The sequence below is a fragment of the Nomascus leucogenys genome, chromosome 7b, assembly GCF_006542625.1.
Source record: "Nomascus leucogenys isolate Asia chromosome 7b, Asia_NLE_v1, whole genome shotgun sequence".
NCBI lineage: Eukaryota > Metazoa > Chordata > Mammalia > Primates > Hylobatidae > Nomascus > Nomascus leucogenys.
Genome location: NC_044387.1, coordinates 46,959,878 through 46,977,063, shown reverse-complemented (window position 1 = coordinate 46,977,063; position 17,186 = coordinate 46,959,878). Strand labels below are relative to the sequence as shown.

At 47.3% G+C, this 17,186-nt stretch overlaps 1 protein-coding gene across 6 annotated transcripts in view; it reads right to left on the bottom strand.

Moving 5' to 3' along the window:
• The window catches only part of LOC100581135 (protein HIRA), a 95,237-nt gene that overhangs the window by 49,230 nt on the left and 28,821 nt on the right, over nt 1–17,186 (bottom strand). For 4 of the 6 annotated variants that reach the window (XM_003280348.3, XM_030815864.1, XM_030815867.1 and 1 more), the window contains exons 6-11: nt 12,153–12,248; nt 10,951–11,111; nt 8,470–8,637; nt 6,232–6,345; nt 2,600–2,670; nt 1,861–1,966 (exon numbers count right to left, since the gene is read on the bottom strand). In XM_003280348.3, the coding sequence (XP_003280396.1) occupies nt 1,861–1,966; nt 2,600–2,670; nt 6,232–6,345; nt 8,470–8,637; nt 10,951–11,111; nt 12,153–12,248 (716 nt within the window). Of the gene's footprint in view, nt 1–1,860; nt 1,967–2,599; nt 2,671–6,231; nt 6,346–8,469; nt 8,638–10,950; nt 11,112–12,152; nt 12,249–13,241; nt 13,505–17,186 lie in introns of those variants that run through there. The other 2 variants (XM_030815868.1, XM_030815865.1) reach the window with 2 other exon arrangements.

Below are 17,186 nucleotides of genomic sequence, written 5' to 3'. Positions count from 1 at the left end.
GAAGGGACCCAAGGCCAACTCCCCATCGCCTCCCACCCTATTCTGCCTGTCCCTCATTCGACAGCTCTGTTGATGTCTCATGCCCACCCTTGATGTTTATGGCCTCCCTTGTATCTGTAGCTGGGATGACAGTAAATGAGACAGCCAACAAGACAACACCTGCCCCACAGTCTGGTGCAGAACAAACGACAATCCACAGTGATTCAGTGGAAAGGAAGATACTCAAGGTGCTAACTTAAGGCTCTTAAATCACTCTTAGGACCCAAATGATTTTGGGAATCAGATCCTAGAACAAAAGTCTACTTTCACAGCTCATCTGCAGCCATCAGCCCTGTGGTTGGAAGTCCCCATTGGCCTGCTTAGTGTCTCTAAAAGTATGGGAAGGCCTGGCACAGCAGAGCTGGGGAGCCTCCTTTACTCCCACCCCTCCTAGTATGTCATCATACTCCCCTCCTCCCAGGCCCTCGTAGTCTTGTGCCCTAACAAGCTAGACAGGAGCCTCATGAGAGCAGAGATGGTGTCCCCAGCACACTGTAGTGACTGCTGTATGTGAAAGTGCATGAGGAACAGACTTCCATGGGATGTGCAAATGTCCAATGTGGGATTCTGCTCAAGAACAGGGACTGTGGTTAACAGGACATCTGCTTAACACCAGAGCACGGGTTGAGAGGCAGCGCTCCAAGACAGGTGCCTTGGGACTCGCTCCTGCAGGGCTTGAATGTGGCCAGGAACCTCCTTTTCTTGCCATGTTGGCTCCTGCCCTTCTCTCCTGAGTCTATCCCCTGTTATCTCGAAGAATTCAGTGTTTGGTTTCTCTAGTGTTCCTCCAACATGGAGTCCCAGCCTGTGACGTCGGAAATGGTAAGCAGATGGGTTATTAGGCTCCCAGAGTGACTCCAAGGGAGTGCACAGTGATCCCCAGGTACCTGATGACAGTGACAAGGTTGGAGGAGGACCTGAAGCCACTGAGATACTCATTCCTTCATGGAAAAATGATGGGGTGGCAGGCCCCATTCTAAATGCAGTCATTAAGGCAGACATCTCCCCCAAAGGGGTTCACATTTTAGTGGGGAGGTCACACTGTAGGTTAAGAAGAAGCTTCCACTGGCAAATAAGGTCATGGGGAGAGCTGCCAGCCTGCTCTGGGCTTTTACAGAGCTCCCTTCAGACACATACACACATCCCACCAAGTGGGGGCAGGTTTCTAAGCCTATGGCAGGTGAAGCAGGGCTTTTCTCAAAGCCTGGCAGAAGGGCACAGAGACCCCATCACCCCGGCAGAGCACAGAGGGGAGGCAGCCTGGCCCAGAGGCAGCAGGCCTGGTTCACTCTTCTGACCTAAGGGTCACATACAGTCTGGGCAAAGAGCCATGCTATTTTCTGAGGCTTAGTTTCCATATGGAAATGGATGAGCCTTGCCTTGAAGGGTTTTGTGCAATTTAAATGAAATTGTATGTGCAAAACACATTCCCAGAGCCTGGCCGACAATACATTCTAAGAAATGACCAATATTACTACCATGAAGGGGAAAGTGACATGAGCAGGGGCCCCTGAGGAGTCACTTCAGCTCTTTCCCAGGGCAAAAACCTCCCAGTGGATGGCCTATTATCAGCTCAAAAAGAGATGCCTAAAATAGTTCTACTCTTAACTCCAGGACTTATTTCTGCAATGGGGACTCGTTTTTTAATTAATCTGTTTTGTAAAGAAGGATTACAAGATATAAAAGACCAATACCCCATTACATGTTAAGAAATGACTTGTCTGTGTATCCCACAAGAAGAGGGTGTAGTCAAAGGGATCTCTCAGAGCTACTGTGGCTATGGCCACAGAGCACCCAGCAGCACAAGGGCCGTCAGCCTACCTTCTCCTCCTCGCTCAGGGGATCGCCAAGCTCATCCTGGGAGAAGTCAAGGAATGCCACAGATCCGTCCATAGAGCACACCAAGATGCCCAGCCCATTCAGAGTCCTGAAAGACATGGCCATCAGCAGCCTGGTAGCAAGAGCCCCAGGCAGACATACATGCCACAGCAGCTGGCCTGTGAGGATGGTGGGTAGTGGTCTAGGGAGATGCTGGAAACTCCTGGTTCCCTTCTGTGGCCTGAGGGGGGCGGGCAACAATTGTGTCCCAAAGGGCCCTGGTGTTCTTTAGCTCTAAGCAGGTGTACAAAGTATCCTTTACCATATGTTCTGTAAGAATTTTCAATTTTACTTACTTCTGAAACTATTAAAATAAAAAAAAAACTTGACAAAGTATACATATAACTCAGGTCACTGAGAAGCAGAAAGTGTGCTGCTGACTTTGGTTCATGCAATGACGAAGTAAAGTGGAACCTACTAGGATCACGTCATTCTCCTCGTCTTAGACAAATCCCGAAAAGACATTTTCCAGTAGCAAATCCTACACAGGCAGGACATTCTCGCAGCAGCAGGTACACCACTGCCAGTTCCCAAATCGCGTGCAAACAGCACTCTTTGTGCTACTATGACACCTGGGGAGGGGCCACTGGCCACTTGACCCTAGTCACATCCAAGAGGCATCATGTTCCAATGTGTGGCTTCTCCTTTCTTAGCCTATTCCTGTAAGTAGAATCCACCTTACCAGGAAATGTCCATGATGGATTTGTCAAACAGTTCATGGATGACCACCAGCGGCCGTTTTAGACATGTGAGCTGGAAGGAAAGACACAGTCAAGGTTAATGAAATTACTGAAATCCCCTTATGTATTCAGCTGTTAACATAACCAACCTAGAAGCCTGGGTCAAAGTGGCTGCTGATATTTAAGGCATCTTCAACTCTATTCAAACTGCAGCTGCAGAGATCTCAAACTGTGGGAACCAAAGCCTACCAAAAATGTGCATGCTACCTAGAGTGGACCCTGCCTCCAGGGCTTGCTGTGGTCTGACAGGGGAAATAGTTTTATACACAGATAACTAGCAACGGAGAAGGCAGAGTGGGAGTGAGTTTCTGAAGGGCTATGGTCGGAGCAGAGGGACAGCCCCAGGGCGGACCTCTGAGAGGGTCTATGGAGCAGGAGACATGATGCCAAATCCTAGACAGGGGATGAGGCACCCTGAGAGAGAACATAACACATCTTCCCTGGGCCCAAGGGACTCTGGTACACATTTATCCAAGGCTCATTCTACACTATGTGTAGGTAGTACAGAAATACACACCTGGGCCCTTAATCTAGGCCCAGTTACCGACTATTATTACTTTGATGAATTATTTTCTTCTATTTTGTGCAAATATTTTATTCTTCAAAGTAAGAATTTATTTTATTCTTCAAATTTACTTTATTCTTCATAGTTGTGTATGTTTTTCATTTAACACACAATAAGTATGTCATTAAATATCCTGGAAAAGTCTCTTTTGGATGACTGCATAGCATGCACTGTGCATATTCTCTATCGAGTCATTTAATTGCTGGCATACACGCTGACTCCACGTTCCCACAACTATGGTAGGCTCTTCCTCTTGTGCGCAAGTGCCTGGCTACCCTGCTGGCTGGCCCTGAACTGCAGGATGATGGGCTGGGAAGAAACACACTTCCTCACGGGATGGTGGGCTCCCATAGGTGCTGCAGCAGCTTCTGGGAGGCTGTGGGGCTGAGCGTCCCAATGCAGCCCGAGACTGCTGTGTGGTGAAGGAGAAGCTGTGTCTACCCTAGTGGTGGAGAGGGGGCTGAAGTCTGAACTATCTGGAACCCACATTAAGAATCTTGCCTCCACCCTAATTCCACTTCTAGAAAAAGCTGCCTTGTCCCTCCTCTCATAAATGTGCCTACAGACCCCTCAGAAATCTACAGGCTGTGTGACTGCCTAACCTGAGCATTCTAAGAAATATGGGCATCATAGTCAGTGATGCTTTGGTTGCGGCACCACAAACAGGGCCTCTGGCTGGGAGGAAACAGGGAAGGTCCCCTGAATGGCAATCTGTGGTACTGTGGTTCAGGTTCCAGAATGGGTGTTAAGTGAATACTTGGCCTAAAAAAAAAAAAAAATTCTCAATGCACACAGTAATATACTTCCCTATAACAAACTAATAAACGCAGCCAGAGGATAACCTTCAAACCCAGAACTTCAAACTTACTCTGCTTATAGGGACACTTTTTTACAAAATGAAAAAAAAAAATTAATGTGTGTGCACTTTGCTTTATCAAACTTTAAATACATTGGCACCTTGATGCTCAGCACCAAGACTGCTCCCTGCACTGCACGTGGAGGTGTCTCTCACCACACAGTCAGGTCACAGCACACCAGCCCCTGGCAGTGAGAAACTTAACCCTTCAGGAGCCCTCACTTAGAAACCGCCACAGTTCTTACCCCTGGGTTCTCACTCGCCAACTACCATTGAGTATATCTGCTGAGAACCTGCTCTGTAGAGGGCACTGAGTTAGGAAGGTGAGGGGAACAATGAAACTGAAGACACATCGGGCTGGGTGTGGTGGCTCACACCTGTAATCCCAGCACTTTGGGAGGCCGAGGCAGGCGGATCACCTGAGGTCAGGAGTTTGTGACCAGCCTGGACAATATGGTGAAATCCCATCTTTACTAAAATTACAAAAAAATTAACCAGGTGTGGTGGCCTGTAATCCCAGCTATTCAGGAGGCTGAGGCAGGAGAATCTCGCTTGAACCCGGGAGCTGGAGGTTGCAGTGACCCAAGAAGCCAAGATTGCGCCACTGCACTCCAGCCTGCTGGGCAATAGAGGGAGACTCTGTCTCAAAAAAATAAATAAATAAAAAAAATAAAAAGAAGCTGAAGACATCGCCTCCTCTCAGGGGATCCAGTGAGTGAGGAGTACCAGGCTCACAACCTTACCCATCACAGCATCACCCAGGGGTGAAATGGACTAATTAATGGAGGTATCAGCTTTCTGTGTGTCTTTTTCTGTGGACATAAGCTCTTACCTGTCTTGGTTATATGCCTAGGAGTGGAAGTGCTCTAGGTCATATGCTTAGCTGTGGAAGAAACTGCCAAACAGTTTTCCCAAGTGCTCATGCCAGCGTAAACACCTGTCAGCAACACCTGTCAGCAATGTATCAGTTCCAGCTTGTCATGTCCTTGCTGACACTTGGTACTATCTTTTTGTTTTTTTAATTTTAGAACTCTACTCATAGGTATGTACTCACAAATAAATGAAAACGTATGTCCACATAAAGACTTATACAAGAATATTCATATCAGCTTTAGTCATAATATCTCAAAACCAGAACAATCTTAATGTCCATCAACAGGAGACTATAAACAAATTGTGGTGTATTCATACAGTGGAACGCTACACCGAAATTATAAGGAATAAAATACTGTTAAGTGCAGCAACATACACGAATCTCAAAAACACTGTGCCAAGCAAAAGAAATGAAGACACAAAGAAGCAAGTACCACACAATCGCATTTATATGAAGTTCAAGGGCAGGCAAAACTCATCAGTGTTAACAGAGGCCATTAGAGTGGCTGCTTTGGTGGTAAGGGGGTCTTGACTGGGGAGGGACAAAGGGACAAAAAGGAGTGCTCTAGGCAGTGATGACACTGGTGTGTAAACATGTATGATAACTCACCAAGTTGTACTTTTCATGTGAATACACTTTATATAAAGATTTTTCTTTCTTTTTTTTTTTTTTTTGAGACGGAGTCTTGCTCTGTTGCCCAGGCTGGAGTGCAGTGGTGCAGTCTCAGCTCACTGCAAGCTCTGCCTCCCAGGTTCACGCCATTCTCCCGCCTCAGCCTCCCGAGTAGCTGGGACTACAGGCGCCCACCACCACGCCCGGCTAATTTTTTGTATTTTTAGTAGAGACGGGGTTTCACTGTGTTAGCCAGGATGGTCTCAATCTCCTGACCTCATGATCTGCCCAACTCGGCCTCCCAAAGTGCTGGGATTACAGGCGTGAGCCACCGCGCCCGGCCATATAAAGATTTTTCTAATAGGAAGCAAGCCCAAAATGCTGCTCATGGCATTGACCACTGAGGGTGCTGTCTTGAGTCTGGACACAAGAGTTGGTCTAGCTAGGGGTCAAGGTGGCCTCTTCTGGCTGGGCACAGACCCAGTCTTCAGTACTTCCTTCTGGGAGAGCAGGAGAGCCTGTGAGCTTCCAAGAAGGGGCTGACCCCAGGTGCAGAGTAGAAGTACACTCTTAGCATCACCCAAAGCAGGTCTCTCTTTCCTCCACTCGCTACTTTACCAACCTACACCTCCCGTCCTGCAACAAAAGCTCAGGATAGCAGGCTCACCCAGACAGAAAGCGAGCGGTCCTTGCTGCCAACAGCACAGCAGCAGTACGGGCAGCTGGGCTTTGCAGAACTCCCATTCTTCTGCTTCTTTTTGAAGATTTTTGGGTTGAATTTCTAAAGCCAAATAACAAATGTTAAAAATAATTAATCAAGCATCAGGCATGTCCCCTGTGCCCAAGTCCCAGCCCACTGAAGGGAGTCTCCCACAGACATTCTCTGAGCCCAGGCACTGAGCATGCATTTCATCTTCCTGACCACCTATGGGGCATCTGGCTGATGATGGAAAGGAAGCTTAGGGGGAGGTCAGAAAGTATGTGCGGAGGCACCAAATGAGTAAGCTGGGGAAGTGTAGATTTGAAACTAGAGCTACCAAACTCTCCATTTCTGGAGGATGCCAAGTAGAGGGGATGGGTAGCTACTGAAATTAGCCTTCTCAATTCCCTCTGGCCTGGCAGGGCCAGCCCTAGGACCTGTGGAAAAGCTGAGCCTGCAAGGGGGCTTCAGAAACAAAGACCTACTCACTCCCTATCTCCTAAGGGAGGCCAAGGGGATGGGCAGGAGGGGTGTGAATCTCTGAATTCCTTCTTGCCTCACTGCATTTGTTGTTCAGTCATAACCGTCTAGCAGAGATCTGCTCAGAGAGTCATTTGTGATCTCCCTGGGCCAGTGACCATGGCAATATCACACAAAGGTGCTTGGTTGGCTCTTAGTCCAGGGAGCTACCCCAAGAGTAACTTGTCTTTGTTTCTGGAAAGGATGAAAGCACTCACTGAGCTCCCAGACACCTTCCTGGATTTAAAGGGGGTGGGCGCTCTGGGAATCCTCAACCTAGGACAACTGAGGGCAGAGGAAGGAGGGTTCCTGAAAGCCTGGTGTCAGGTAGCCTAGAGAGGTTTTAATTCCAGAGGGCAGGCAGGAATGGCCGGTGTGCACAGAGACTGGAGAAGATGGAACTCAGAGGCGTGTCCCCGGGCTTACTGTCTCTTAACACCAATGAGGCTGCAGGGCCTTGGGAGCTCTGTGAGCCATAGGCAGGCGTCGTGATCTCCCAGAGCCGCTAATAAAGTGGTTGTGAGGACTGCATGGGAGAATCATGTAGAGCACTAACCATGAAGCACTGATTTCCAAAGACTTTAGCAACAAAGCTCTGGTTCAAACAAAACCCTATATGGACTCCAAAACAAACAAATTTAATAAGTAATATTTTATTCATACAAAATTTGTGTTTTAAGATACAATATATGATACTTATTATCTTTTTTTTTTTTTTTGAGACGGAGTCTTGCTCTGTCGCCCAGGCTGGAGTACGGTGGTGCAATCTCAGCTCACTGCAACCTCCGCCTCCCGGGTTCAAGTGATTCTCTTGCCTCGGCCTCCTGAGTAGCTGGGATTACAGGCGCATGACACCATGCCCAGCTAATTTTTGTATTTTCAGTAGAGACAGGGTTTCATCATGTTGGTCAGGCTGGTCTCGAACTCCTGACCTCATGATCTGCCCACTTCAGCCTCTCAAAGTGCTGGGATTACAGGCATGAGCCACCGTGTCCGGCTGATACTTATTATCTATTTAAACACAGGCAAAAATGAGTCCATTTTCATCAGGGTCTTGGATGATCCTTCACTTTTATCAACCTTAGCCCACCAATCTGTTTATTTTATTTGGCTGCCCAGTGTTGAGAAAATCCTGGTTCTCACAGATTATTTGCAACTACTTAACAGCTTGCCTTGGGCTCTGTCAGGACACTATTTAATTAAAGTCATGGAGAAGCATAAGACGAGTGGCCAGACAACTCTCATGCCTAAGGACTGACAGCAGTTCATGCCTCTGAGCTGTTCACCTGCCACAGCAAGATCTGGCAGCAGCTCCCAACTCAGTGATCCATGGCATGGCCTTGCACCTGTGGTTGATGCTGCCAGGTGTGGGGACAGGCACAGTGCTTGGTGGGTACACCAGGATCGTACCTGTATTCACTGTAGCCAGGTGAGGGGGGCACTGTGCTTGGGCACCCCGAGCATACCTGAGTGTGTAAAAGGCTGATGTGGAGCTACGATGTTCCTAACCCAAGACTGATTTTGGTGATGTTCACCATGTAAAGTTTGCCGATAAATCAACCAAGTACATACTCTATTTTGTAAAATTAGCTTTTAAATATTTAAGTATAACTATTCAAAATAAACCAAGAATTAATATTTGCTGAATCTTAGACCCCATCTCCCTTCAGTTCCCTGGGCACTTACCACGACAGTCACAGCTTTCCGGTGCCCAACAAAGTCCATGTTGGTCTTCCATCCCTCCCGTTCGATGATCTGGGCAGTGGGGCCTGAGTTGTTCATGGCATGGGCAGACACCAGGTAATGCCCATCAGGTGACCAGCTGAGCCGCAACACATGGGTCGTTCCTCCACACTGAAAGAAGCATCTGCACTTGAAAGGCGCTCAAGGCCACCTTTGTGACCAAAACTCTGGCCTCGAGGATAAAGTTAAACTTCAATTTATAAATGTGTGATGGTGGAGCATGCACCCCAAGCTTCTGACTACACTGACAGCTTCTGTCTCACCAGATGGCCCAACCAAAAAGGGCTCTGTGAAATGAATTTGGAAATTGCAGCATCCTACACTCTCCCAGAGGAGCTAAACAAAGAAATACAGTATAGAAGTGTATGCCCTGAGGAGATCTGCAGGAAGGCTACCTGTTTGAACCATAGCCTCTGCATGGCCAAATCTCTCTGGCCACTGATCCAATTCTTCTGTGTAGCACCTGTTAACCCACAGCATGGCATCTGCACAGCATCCTCAAGATATACTCAGGCAGAGAAAAAGCCCTTTTTAACCCAGGAGCCTGGCAGAAGCCTGTGTCTGTAATGTAGCTGATGACCATGAGGCACCACCTACTCTCGAGCCTGTTCCCTCACCCAAAGGGTGGTGAGGACACCTGCAAGGGAGAAGAGGTTTGTAATGTCCTTATAAACTGTAAAAGGAACAGTAGCAAGGCACTGTTCCCCCAATCTGGACTGGGGGCTGAGGCAGAGCATCCATTCACTTTATCCCTCCTGCAAAAAGAGATGACATTGGTCCAGAGATAGCACCTTGAAGCTCAAGGTGGGCCCAGGGCAGCTCTAAAGACTTAACGATTAAGATCATGACCTCACAGCTCTAGAGCAGGACATGACAAACCAGGGCCTGAGTGTAGTGAAATCACCCACCTCAGCTCTCAGCCTAGGCCATAGATCCACCCCCTACCTGGAAGGATGGGCCCATCCAGTAGAGGCTGAAGAGTACTGCCACCTCCTGCTGGTACTCAAGACACTCCTAAAGCCATCCCTAGGAGTCCACCTCATGGGACCCCACTGCCTGGGAGTCAGAGCCCTGAGGAACTCCAGAAGGAGCAAAAGCTCCTTAGGGCAAGACTAAGCAAGGTAAAAACCAGTACTCATATACCTAGCCCAGGAGCTGGTGTTGTGCGGGAAGAACTGAACATATGACTATCACTTTACTTTTGCAGCCATCCTGACCAGCGGGCAAATGCGTGCTCTTCCTGCAAACCTTCCCTTATGTGTCCCTCGCTCTGTGAAGTCTTCCCTGATGCACTCACCTCTCCTGGGCTGTTTCTGCACTCCGGACAACTCCATCGTCATGCGACTAATGGGAATGCCTGTCTTTCCTATGGGGCTTTAAGCTTCAAGAGGAGAGACTCCATCTCAATCCACTTTTATTTCCCTGTGCCCGGTTATTGCCTTCTATACAGTAGACACTTAATAACACTTATCTGGCGATTAATAAATGTCTAATGAACAATGGTGATCTTGAGCTTTCATTCCATTTGAAATCAGAACTCAAATAAAGGAAGAGAGATTAAAATACCAGAGAAGCTACTGCAGTCTGATCTCCAAACATGTGCAAACTGTACTGCTAACTCCAGCCAGGAAAAAAGGCCCCTGAACTGCAGGGTGCATATCAACAAGCACAGCACAGTCGAGGATGGCACAAGAGTCTCCTCCATCCTGCCCTGGCCCCCAACAAGCTGCTCTGCGGGAGGCTCAGAGTAAACTCCACAGTATAAGAAGCAGTTTTATCCACGTCTGTGGGAGTGAGCTGGGTGACAGAATGATGTGGAGACGTCTCTAAGGTTCACTTCAACTTTAAACCTATAAATCCGGGCCAGGCGTGGTGACTCATGCTTGTAATCCCAGCACTTTGGGAAGCTGAGGCGGGTAGCTCACCTGATGTCAGGAGTTCGAGACCAGCCTGGCCAACATGGTGAAACCCCATCTCTATTAAAAATACAAAAATTAGCTGGGTGTGGTGGTGGGCACCTGTAATCCCAGCTACTCAGGTGGCTGAGGCAGGAGAATCGCTTGAACCCAGGAGGCGGAGGTTGCAGTGAGCCGAGATCGTGTCACTGCACTCTAGCCTGGGCAATAAGAGCGAAACTCCGTCGCCAAAACAAAACAAAACAAAACAAAAAACAAAAAAACTATAAATCCCTTTCATTTCAAAGTTGGAAATTAAACAGCGTCTCAGAAATCAAGGATTTTGTATTATCTGACTCTTAGGGCCAGAGTCCCACCCCAGAGAGCCTTGGTGAATCCGCTCAGGCCCCCGGACTCTGTGCATTCCCCAGGTGGCCTGGCCCATGGCCAGCTCCCTCTCTGTACACAGAAGTCAGGAAGGGGCTGGGGCAGCTGCTGGGTCTCAGCTCCCTGAGCTGTCCCCACTTACCTCATCAAAAGGCTTGGTGATGCTGGTCTCCAACTGCCAGTCCAGCGTCCTCCACACCTTTAGGCTGCGGTCATCAGCTTGAGAGGCTATGTATTTACCAACAGGGTCCCATGTCAACCCTTTGACCAAGCCAGAATGACCTCTCAGAGTAGCTAGAATTTCTGTGAAGAAGAAAGGAATGTGGAGAGGTGTCATCTGGGGGAAACGTGACCTACAATCCATGGGCCATGGGATGGATATGCAAGAGAGGGGACTCAGCAGTCTGCCCTGGCCAGCCCCCACACCAGGCAGAAGCAGAAGGGCCTCCTCATTTGATCTCCACCAAGGCAAAAGCCAATTGAAGAAACGACAGCATCAAGGAGGCAGGCACCAAGGGGCTAGTTCTGATCCAGGTCTTATCTGTATCTAGTGGCCCTGCCTATGGCTGCCCTTCCTGGGCTGTGACACCAGCACTTCTGACGTTAGCCTCCCTGGTAGCTCCCTGATAAGGAGGAGGCCTACCAGCTCAAAGGGCCTGACTGTGGCTGAGTCTTTTGTAAGTTATGGCTGAAGACAAAGGTGTGTACGACGGTACCCCATATAGATCTGTAATCCAAATGCTACTCCAGTCTCGAAAGCTGCCCTCTCCGTAGCCAGACTGAGTGTTTCCACACATGCTGGTGGCTTTCAAAGAGTTAAAATGACCTGGATCCAGGAGGAAAGCATACTTCAAATACAGAGCTGAAATATGAGAATTTTACTAGTTATAAACTGCAGCACTGTGCCAGGTTATGCCATCTGTTGTGACTTTAAACACAATGAATAAGAAAAATCAATCTTTTGCAAAACTGGGTTTGTGCTAGCCCATATCTGCTCAAGGGTTTCACAGAGGAGATGGTGACTGAGCTGAGCCCAGAGCCCAGTGGTGGGGGTGCACACAGCAGGTTTAGGAGCACCAGGGTCCCCAACAACAGCTGCCCATCCACTACCCTCCTGATCTGTGGCATGCCATGCTAGCACTCAGTTACTATTTTTCCTAAGCATGAATCTCTTTTTAAAGCTTAAACAAATGTAACTGATAAAGAAAAACTGACAAGACACATAAATCCTAGGCCACTGTGATACATCTGTTGCCACCAAGACTAAGGAGACAGCCCAATCCCTGCTCCAGAAACCGACAGGCAGTACTGCTTGCTGTTAACCAGTCAGAGGAGGCCCCAGACCTGGGAACTTTACAGCATTCCAGATGACGACAGTGTTATCCACGCTGCACGAGGCTAGCCAGGCATCATGGGGAGACCATGCTACATCCATCACATCTGAAAGAAGACAGAGGGTTCTGGTGAGATCTCTTACCTGGCGATGCCCTTGTCTATTAGCTTGGCCAGTGCCCCTGGGACCTGGGACCATCATAACCACTCTGGTATTTTTTAACCAACCTGAAAAAACTCCCCCACAAATTTTTCAATTGGTCATAAATTTAAAGCATCTAACCGACCCCAGTGCCTCACTCCTTTTACAGACGAAGCAACTGAGGGCATGGTTCAGAGCTTGGGCACCATATGGCACCACACCCATGCATGAGAGCCTGCTACTTCGTGGGTCTGTGGCCTGGAGCATGCTCCTCAGCCCTGCTGACTTGCTTTGCCAGTCATAACAGGGCCTTCCTCTGAGAGCCTTCTGAGCATGAGACACGGTGGGTAAAGCACATGGCAGAATGCCTGGCACAGTCAGAACTTCAGGGCTGCTGACAACTGAACGCAAGTCATCCTGAGGCCCTTGTCTGGTTCATGGACTGGGTCTCATCTCCCAGACCCTGACAGGAGTACCCCTTTGCTACGGAGCCTCCAAACAGAATTAATCACATTCACTTCTTTGTGACTCCATTTTATCATTTGTCAAGTGCAGATTAAAAAACAAAATCTAGGCCAGGTGCAGGGACTCACATCTGTAATCTCAGCATTTTGGGAGGCTGAGGTGGGCAGATCGCTTGAGCCCAGAAGTACAATACCAGCCTAGGCAACATGGCAAAACCCCATCTCTACAACAAATTGGCTGGGCATGGTAGCACATGCCTGTATCCCCAGCTACATAGGAGGTTGAGGTGGGAGGATCACTTGAGCCCAGGGAGGTTAAGGCTGCAGTGAGCCATGATTGCACCACTGCACTCCAGGCTGGGCAACAGAGTAAGACCCTGTCTCAAAAAACAAACAAAAAAACCAATGAAACAAAAAACCCCAAAACCTATCCTCATAGGGCCACTGTAAGGATTAAATGTGATAAACTGCTGCAACACCATGCCAGGCACACACCAAGGCATCGATGAGGGTCCACTGTGACAATGGTGCCAACCTTGCCTATCCTGCCATCAGGGGTGAAGGGCACAGTCTTAGTTATTTCTCTAACCTCAGCGCCTGGTGCAGTGCTAGGTATACAGAAGAATGACTGGTGAGTTGAAGAAACAAACATAGCAGCAAGGTAATAGCTATCAAGTCCTTTCTTTGTTCAAGAGGTTTAAGCAAAATATTCCAAATATCTATTGTATTTTTTCCAGTTTAAAAAAAATCTATAGTAACAGCTTAACAGGTTTTTTTTTTTTTTTTTCAAATTGTTTTACACGCTGTGGTTCACATTTTGTATTCTAAATGCCTATGTGATCTTCACAGCTTCTTTCCTTTTTTGCCCTGCATTCTATGTGGTTGAGAGTATTCACTACTATTAATTGACCTAATTTAACACTGAAGATTAACTGGATTTGTTTTTTGGGCCCGTGTGTATGTGTCACTCTCCATACTCCAGATTATTTCTCTGAGACGCCTACCCCAGAGTGGGAATCCGGGCAGAATATCTGAGCATCCTCATAGGTCTGGATTCTCATAAAACTGTAGACTGCTTTTCCAAGATCCCTGTGGTTTTACATCTCTACATGCAGACTGTTTGCTTCAAAACTCCCTTATTAGCATTGAGGATGATGACTTTTTCCCCTTCCAACTTATTTATTAAGTACAATTTTATATTTAAAATTTTTAGGCCGGGCGCGGTGGCTCACACTTGTAATCCCAGCACTTTGGGAGGCCGAGGCGGGTGGATCACAAGGTCAGGAGATTGAGACCACGGTGAAACCCCGTCTCTACTAAAAATACAAAAAAATTAGCCGGGCATGGTGGCGGGCGCCTGTAGTCCCAGCTACTCGGAGAGGCTGAGGCAGGAGAATGGCGTGAACCCGGGAGGCAGAGCTTGCAGTGAGCCGAGATTGCGCCACTGCACTCCAGCCTGGGTGACAGAATGAGACTCTGTCTCAAAAAAAAAAAAAAAAAAAAAAAAAAATTAATTAGATTATTAGTGAAAGCGTTTGTCTCTTATCTAATGTCTTTTTGGACTGATTTGCTGACTTATTGTGACCATTTACTGGGAAGCGTTTTGGGCAGTGGGTCTAACAACATAAATGCAGTGCCTACAAAAATGAAGAAAACAACAACTTTCTCTAGGAACTGAGAGTCCTGGAGGGGCAGACATGCAAACACCAGGACAGCAGGGGAGTGCCCACATCCTAAAACAGAGAATATGTGGTTAGGTGGGAGCCCAGAAAGGAGAAGGGATTTTCTTAGCAATCTCCACAGACACATATAATGCAGCTATTAACTGCAAATTTCACCTCTCTACTTTTTTATACTGTAGGAGTTTTATGGAGTAAAGTCTGTTATTCTCCTTTGTGATTTCTTCTATTGCCTTGTTAACCTTGAAAAATATTCCCTCTGCTAGAGGTCTGGTAAATATTCAATTCTATTTTTTCCTTGTGCAGTTATTTAGAATGTTTCTCTCTTTAATATCTGGTTTGGTGTGTGCTGTATTTGGTGAGGATCGAAATTAATTTCTCCTCACTAACTGCTTAATAGTTACTACGCCCCATGTGAGGAAGAATCCATTTTAATAAGCGATGCCTCCTTTCACAACACACCAACTTCTTAGGTACACTGTAGCCTCTTTCAGTGTTAGAGTTTACCCTCAAACCCATCATGTTTCTATCACTGGAACTTTGAATGTTTTCATCCATAACATTCTTATCCTTCCAGATATGATCCTTTAGAATCACTGCTGAGTAAATCCACATACATGACATAATTTTCTCCTAAACTCCCAGTTTGGAGTTTCTGTCTTCAGACTATATAGCACCTCCTTTTTGTTGTGCATCTACACACACAGGAGACCCTCCCCTCACTTGTAGATTTACATTTCTGGCCACTGTTCTCACCATCATTCTTGGTGACTCCAAGAGGATGATTCATCTAACACTCCAGGCTCTTGGTTCCTTAAATTCCTCCTTCCCTTCTGATGACCTTGGCTTCCACTACTTTCACCCCACGGTCATGTCCAGAGGCCTTCCATGACAAATCACTGCAATCTGTCTCAATTCCAACCTTCCCACAGGCCAACCATCAGCCCCGTGCTCCTAGCTCACCCTCAGCTCCAACAGCACTTTCATGCCACCAGGAACTCCGATCTTCTGATGCTGCCGTCCTCTCACCACTTGCCAACCACCTGGTCCTTACCTCTCTCCTCCAGCTGAGAGCCCACCACCACTCCCCCTTTTCTTCTCCTCCATCTTCCCACACGCCTGACAAAGCTCAGCTCCTCTCCTAGTGTTTTTTGGGTACCCTCCAATGATACCTTTGGCCCAATGACACATGAATATTGCACTTGCCTAGGCCCCCAGCACCCTCCATGCTGTCAAGCCCAGCAGTCCATCCTTGGTCTTCACTTTGCCCCTCAGCAATAAGCAATATGCTGCCTGTTCCCCTCTCCGTCAAACACTCTCTTCACTGTCTGTTTTGTTGTTGTTGCTGAGACAGGGTCTCGCTATGATGCCCAGGCTGTTGAGCTACTGGCCTCAAGTGATCCTCATGCCTCGCTTCTTTTCACTGTCTTAACTGGCCTCTCCTTCTAGCTTCTTTTGCTGGTTTCAGCTCTCCAATCCCTAGGCTCATCCTTGGACTCTGCTCATACCCAGAACCTCATATTTCCAAGATTCATATTTCCAAATGTCTACACAGTATGTCCATTTACACTGGCAAATTTAACATATCCAAAACCAAACTCTGAAAACACTTCCCTTAACAGTGTTTTCCTGCACTGTTTGTCCCACCTGCAGTCTTCCTGCTTCAGGTTACAGCCACTGTATCCTTTCCGCTGTTTGGACCATAGTCCAGGAAGCCATCCTGACTCCTCTGCTTATCTCACATCCCATATTCAATGCACCAGGAAATCCGCCTCTGACCACTTCTCACCACTTCCGTGTTATGACCCAAGTCCAAACCACCATTGTCTCTCCCTTGTTTTTCGGAGCGGCTCCTTTACTGGTCTTCCCAGTGCAGCCCTGAGACCCCCATGGTAGAATCCACACTGCTGCCACAGGTCTCAACTCCTCTGCCTAGATCCCTGCTAAGCCTTCATATTCTTGCTCAGAGAAGAGCCTCTGCCACGGTCTCGAAGGCACACTCCCTCCCGCACCCTCCTCCCCCGCCCCAGCTCCCAGGGGTTCACTGGGCACACTAAGCACATGTCCATGCTCCAAGGCCTTCGCACTGGCTGTCCCCTCACCACCGTCCAGTGTTCCCTCACCGCCGTCCAGTGTTCCCTCAAATGTCATCTCCTCACTGGCCCCCAGCACTCATCTTCCAACTCCTTACAGGACTCTGCCTTCTAGGCTCATCTTCAAATCTCCTATACTACTCACTCATCAGTCTCTTTTATAAGAACAAATCTCCTTGAGAGAAGAACAGTGCCTGGAACATGGCAGGCACTCAATGAATGTTTGGTATGTGGACAGGTAAATATTAATTTGGGAAAAAATGTATTTCATCTAGCCTTTCAATTTATGAAGCCATTTTCTATCTCTCAATGTCATTTTATATCTTAAAACGTTTGTGATTTAAGTCTTAGAAATCTAATTCATTTCTTGGTAAGATTACTTATTCCTGGATATTCATAACTTTTGATCCCACTCTGTATAATTCTCTTTTTATCATTAGATATTCTAATTGGCTATTAGTAGCAAAAGACAAATAATTTAAAATTGTTCTGTTATGAGGCCAATATACTCATTTTATTAGTTCTAAGTATTTTTCAGTGCTTTATTTGTTCCAAGAGCTTTATTATCTTATGGTTTTTCCTAATACGAAATAATGTCACCTTCATTTCCTTTTTGCCTTATTTTCCAGTTTCTATTTAACTGTGTTGCAGAAATTCCAGAGCAACAA